Here is a 6,359-nt window from a genome sequence, read left to right as displayed (position 1 = left end):
TATTTTTTTAATATTATTTATATATAAGAATTTTATCATTATTGTATTATTTTAAAATTTCATAAATTTTAAAACATTTAATCCTGGTCTGTTTAGGTTTATTTGATCCAAAATCTAATTTATTTTCTTAATATTTTATTTAAAATTTTTTCTGATATTCCATAACTTTGTCTGTTAAAGCTAAATTATTAATGTAAGATCTTTTCTCCGTAAAATTTTACTTTTTAGATTTTTTAATCATACTGACACATAAATGGTACCGTTTGTACCAACGTTAATTTTAAACATGCTTAAAACTCTCTACTTTTCTGTCTCTCTATCGGCTTAAAAAAAAAAGAAAGAGATTTTTAAACTTTACTAAAATCAAAAGAACGTTATCAAAATAACTGTGCAATCGGGCTTTAACAAGATTAATAAGATATAGTTGATATGTATTTATAATTTTATTTTTGCTTTCGAAAAGCATGTTAAAAAATTATGTCACATACTTAGCTGCACGTGCTTGATTTTTTTCTTCAGAAGTCATGTCTTTCCGCTTCCGTCGTCTGGATTCACCATCTTCAGAATCTGACCCACCCTTTCCTCCACTTCCGACGCTACCGCCAACGCCGACTTTGTCTTTTGTATTTGTTCTACTGTGCTTTTGACAATACGACTACAAACACGAAATTATCAAATGACTCTATAGTTGTAGTCACAAATAATTCCAATGAATTTGAATCGCATGTAATAGCTTACCCTTAATTTCACACCGTCGTCTGCCATTTCGTCCTCGATAATAGCCTTCATTTCCAACCCATATTTAAAAGCACATGTAACATGATACGCTGTTTTACATGTTTTTATACTGCACTGGATGCAAGCACCCACACGTTCGCGGCATAAAACGCAAATTAAGGCCCATCGACTTTGCTGCAATTCGTTATTACATTTAATCAATTTGTATATCCAGAATCACAATAACAAAATCTCAAGTTAATTTAAATATCTAAAAATATATAATAAAAAAAATATAAAACATATATAATTAAATGTTAAAAAAAAAATATGGTTTAAATATTAATTTAAATCTGAATAATGCTAAAAATAGTAGATATAGACAGTAGATTAATAATTATAAGATTTTACTATTATTTACCGGAATACTGGATATTTTTGTAATTGGTTCCATTCTCTCTACGCAACCAATGCTAACTTCGGGAATCCAAAGCGCACACGAAACATGAGCCCATTTTTGACCGCTTCGTGTACACTTCATTGCACCTCCCTTATTAGGGCATAATACACAGTCAGGTCTTTGACTTAACGAACAAGTTCTACACAACCAAGAGCCATCGGGTATTGAAGTAATGCCGTAACAAGCTTGATGTACACATATGTTGCAACAATCACAAAACACCATCTCGTTACCTTCTTCCGAATCCGGCTATCATAAAAATTTGTGTTATGAACAATTTAACACAAATTGAAGTGTATATCATACACATGTGAAGCACATACAATAAATTATATATATTCCAAATATATAATAAATTATATATATTCCAAATATATAATAAATTATATATATTCCAAATTCGCATTATATAAAAGTAAATTAATCACTCACCGATCTGCAAACATCACAAATGACATTTTCATCGTATTCAATCCCAAGTCCCTCCTCATTCTTCACGATTGTTTGAATCCTTTCCCAACAACGCACTTCCAATTCTTCAATGACACGTTCTAACTGCGATTCTGTAATCGGCGGTTGTCCAGCCTGGACAATTTTAATATAAAATATTAATGTAAAATGTGTTGTTGCATGTGTTATATTGTTAATTAATAAATATTGTATGTATATAAAAAAATTAATAATAGATAATACAATCATTGGTTACATAAATATTTATTAATTTTTTTAATAATAATCAAAAATAATTTCAATAATAAATAAAAGTTATCAAATTATTTATGTCATTAGAAATAATAAAAATTGTAAAAATATTACATAATTTGACTAGTTAAACCTAGAAATAATCACATAAATATTTTGATACTTCAGTGATGAAAAAATATAAAATAATTGTAAAATATTCTTTACGAATCTTTAAATATGTATTTCCATCAAAAAACTCATAAAAAAATTTTATATTGAAATTTTTATTTTTTTAGAAATCATAATAAGCTACTTCTATTATACTTATTCTATTTACTCATATTATACTTCCATTTGATTTTTACTTGTTTTTGAAAAATTGTGATTAAATTCATAATGTTCTCAAATACTAATAAATTGGAAGTACAATAATAGATAATATGTGTTGTTAATAATAGTGTTTTAATTAGAGCAAAAATATCTCAGATGACTACTCCCAAGTCAAATTCTCTTTTAAAAATATCGGTGAAATGTCTCACATACATTTAAGAATCAGAAATTATTAAAAATTTCCATTCTTTTTCTATTATAAAATATATTTTTCTTGCAACAGAGATGTATTAAAACTTTTTACTTTGTTTTTTATTTATTATATAAAATATTTTATATAAAACAGGAAATATATTTGGTTATATAAAATATAATTAGCGCCGAGAAACTTGTCTTCAGATTTAATTGTAACATTTATATTTAAAAATCTTATCTTTTAATCATACCTTTTATAAGATATCAAGATAACACAAATTCTTTGTGCACAAAATTAAAAGATCTCAAAGAAATGTCAATTGATTTAGTATAACTATAAACAATTGATTGTACCTGTGCACGTTCTCCATTGAATACTTCCAACCAGGCAATGTCAGTATCATCGAGATCATAAGCACAAGCTTTCTCCGCTCTTGCTGGAGTAGTACTTAAATGATGATCCTCCGAGTTAAAATAATCATCACGAGATATTCTTATTAACTTTTTAGGCCTGAAAAACATGGGATGATTTTACAAGATATTATATCACACTTTAATGATCACCAACAAGGTATTTCACACAATTTACTAACAATACACATTATGCACTCACAATTTGAATTCAGCTTGTAACTTCAAAGGAGACGTCTGTGTAACAGTAACCCTCGGTTGAGGAAGAGCATCCGGACTAACGGGTACTTGAACACCTCTTTCCCACTCCTGTTTCCACTGATCAGTTATAACCCAATACTCGTTTGGACTCAATGGTTCACTGTCTGGCAATTTCATAGCGCTGATCAGGTCTTTACGAAATAATTCCGCTGGTGCTTCCGCGGATGTTCGATTGTATATACTGGGAATCTTGATATCACTGACAGATCGGGCGGACCATGGTGCCCCCCCTTGGCTAGAAGACGCCATCGTTTCCTCTTCTTCTGAGGGCCCCATGGTCGCTGCCAGTGCCGATGAACCAGTGGCAGCTGGGCCCAATCTACATTTGCGCCTTTTAATAGCGCCCGGACAAGACGCCAGATCATTGTCGTTTCTATGCCTCTTGCCTCGTTGTGCCATTCTACTATGCCAAATAAGCTAGTGGTACGTGGCACATGCAGGTGAACTGTGTACACCCTGAAATAACAATTGTGTATTTTTTGAGCTTTCTATTCTCTTTTCAATATATATTTTTAAAAATTATGTATAGAGATAAACTTACTACATAGTTATCCATATATTTATTATCTGGAAAGCAGATTATCTTCAGAACTGAAACATAAAGAATGAATCGCTTGATTTCGAAAAATTTCACAAATTGGGAAGAAAATTATCAATAACAATCATTTTATTGCAAGTTAATGACAAAGAATGTGTAGTTTAGTAAATGACAATTGTATGAAGGATAATTTTAGAATAATAATAATAGATCGCAAACCAGTTTGTTCATTAATACCCAAAATTTGACATAATAATTTACAACTTTATCCGTTGATTATTAATTTTGTTTTGAAGTTTTATACTCTCATTTATATTCTTGAGTGATATCATAGAAATATTTAAATCATTACTTTTCTTTAATATTCTATATAAAATATCTTACATAATATATTAAATATATAAACATATTATAATGTAAACACATTTTAATTAGGAAAAAAGAAAACACAAATATAAATGAAAAAATATAAATTTTTATCTCAAATAGAAAGAAAGAAAATATAGCAGGAGCAAGTGTAAAAATTGTACTAAAATAAGAAAATATTCAGAAAATATAAGCAATTATGTATACACACACATATATATATGTGTGTGTGCGTGTGCGTGTGTGTGTGTGTGTGTGTGTGTGTGTGTGTGTGTGTGTGTGTGTGTACATATAAAATATACACAGAAGATTTCTCAAACTAAAAAGAAAAAAAGTATGACAGAAATTATGTGCAAGAAATAAATTTAAAAAACCATTTAAAAAATGTTACACACTTACGAAAAGCATTAAAATTATAATACTACAATACACATTACGATAGTTTACCGCAAAGAATAGAAAACAGATACAGTTTCTCGAGTACAATATCGACTCCAGAGATAAATATATACAAATCGTTCGTGTGCACCAAGTCTCACGTGTACAAACGGTACGTCAGTTTACCGAATAACGGCAAAGGAGCAACATTCCATACGATATATATGATTTCGCCTAAAACAGTAAGGATGACGATATCAGGGAGGGGTGTGCGAGAAGAGAATTGGAGTTGGGCCGAGCCAGAGCGCGGAGCGACGTCAGATATCCTCGGCGGGCACCCGCGGCATTACTCCAATGCGCGCGACACCACTAAACGGCGGCGCGCGTCGTCGCCGTCGGCTGTAAACACACGGAGGGGACACCCGTCAGATCGGCGATACGCGCGCGTCCGTCCCCCGCGATGGCTGGCGGATCTTCCGTCGCACGGGGGAGAGAAAAGAGGTTATAAAAAACGCAGGACCGCGGACTGGATGCGCGTGTCGCCACGAACAATCCCGGCGACCACGGGGCGCGACGGCCGAGACGTTTTACGCGTGGCGCACCGCGAGACGCGGGGCCGCGAAAGCGGCCGCGCGAACGATGGACGCGGTGGACGATGGATGGCGCAGAGTCATCGACGAAATCGCAATTCCATCGTCCACGACGGGCGCGATCATGTAAACATTGGGACAGAGTAAGAAAGAGAGAGAGAGAAAGAGAGAGATAGATAGAGATAGAGAGATAAAGAAAAAGAAAGAGAGAGAGAACGGGGCGCCCCGCGGGGATCGCGCTCTCTCGCGTATACTTAAGCGCTTGTACAGATCTCCGCGGCGTTTTTAATGGGGCAACACATTCACAACTCACTGCACGTGTCGACGATCGAGCGGGCCGCGGGCGGCGTTAAATCTCATTGTACACACACGGAGGATGACGGTCGGCACGGTTGATGCAATTGCGTACGGCTTACGAGAATGCTCACGGCTCCATTACGTTGCTGCTGGTGCTGGTTTGCTCCTGCTGCTGCTGCTGCTGCCCGACAACATTGACAATACAGATGGCAGCAGCGTCGCGCGCACTCCACCACAGGTCTCCCCCGCGCGCGCACACACACACACATATACACTCGGGAAGACCATTAAATACCTTATTATTGATCTATTAGCCGGATATATTTCCGCGCGCGAGACGGCACGTGATCGCGTGCAGGCGTGAAACCGGCCGCGGGGCCGCCGGCGTGAGCCGTGCGCGCTCCCGAGCCGCCGCGGAACACGCCGACGGGCTCCTGCCCAGCAAGTGCGTAACGGCCTCGGTCCTCTCTCTCTCTCTTTCTGTCACGGCAGCCTAACCAACATGTCCTCATTAGCGATTCCAGGCGGGCGGCACAGGCCAGTCCGTTACTCACTCCGCCGGCGGGTCCGCGCGCTACCCCGCGACGGGGTTACTTACGACGGCCGGCCGCGGTACGGCGAACGCTCGTGCTCGATCGCGGTACGCACCAAATCAATAATATATTTACATAAAAGTGAATACTAGCGTTTGGCGCCATCATGCCTGAAAAAATAACTGTGGAAGTACGGTATCACGTGACCGAGCCAGCGAGATCTCGCGATCTCGTCTGCGCTAGGATTACAAAGTCGATATAGATCGCTGGCTGGAATTGATGTCTCGTCCGCAACGCCCTGTCGCCATCTGTCAGTGCTTGTACGCACAATCTTTTAAAACAGGGAATTGATTCTGTATCTTGAAATGAGGTGAAAATTATAAAAGTGAGCGAATTTACTAGAATACTGATTATCATTGGTTAACATTTAATAAATTTGCTTGTTTTTGTAATTTTCACCTTGTTTGAAAATATAGAATCGACCTCCTGGGCTCCAGATCACTCAAGTTAGAGAGACTCAAGGGAGAATGAAATGATAGCGTTTCCTTCTCTGATTGGTTCTGCCATTTACAATGCATATATATATATATATATATATA

The 6,359-nt window shown here is 36.5% G+C and overlaps 1 protein-coding gene across 1 annotated transcript in view; it reads right to left on the bottom strand.

Moving 5' to 3' along the window:
* Positions 1–5,350, bottom strand: part of LOC108694464 (PHD finger protein rhinoceros) — a 13,457-nt gene extending 8,107 nt beyond the window's left edge. The window contains exons 1-8 of the mRNA XM_018203993.1: positions 5,244–5,350; positions 3,600–3,649; positions 3,000–3,514; positions 2,741–2,897; positions 1,610–1,762; positions 1,139–1,426; positions 739–912; positions 489–655 (exon numbers count right to left, since the gene is read on the bottom strand). Of these exons, the coding sequence (XP_018059482.1) occupies positions 489–655; positions 739–912; positions 1,139–1,426; positions 1,610–1,762; positions 2,741–2,897; positions 3,000–3,457 (1,397 nt within the window). The 5' untranslated portion in view covers positions 3,458–3,514; positions 3,600–3,649; positions 5,244–5,350. The remainder of the gene's footprint in view (positions 1–488; positions 656–738; positions 913–1,138; positions 1,427–1,609; positions 1,763–2,740; positions 2,898–2,999; positions 3,515–3,599; positions 3,650–5,243) is intronic.
* Between the last annotated feature and the right edge of the window lie 1,009 nt (positions 5,351–6,359).

Source organism: Atta colombica, unplaced genomic scaffold (genome assembly GCF_001594045.1).
Source record: "Atta colombica isolate Treedump-2 unplaced genomic scaffold, Acol1.0 scaffold12, whole genome shotgun sequence".
In the NCBI taxonomy this organism is placed as follows: Eukaryota; Metazoa; Arthropoda; class Insecta; order Hymenoptera; family Formicidae; genus Atta; species Atta colombica.
This window is presented reverse-complemented; position numbering and strand designations above follow the sequence as displayed.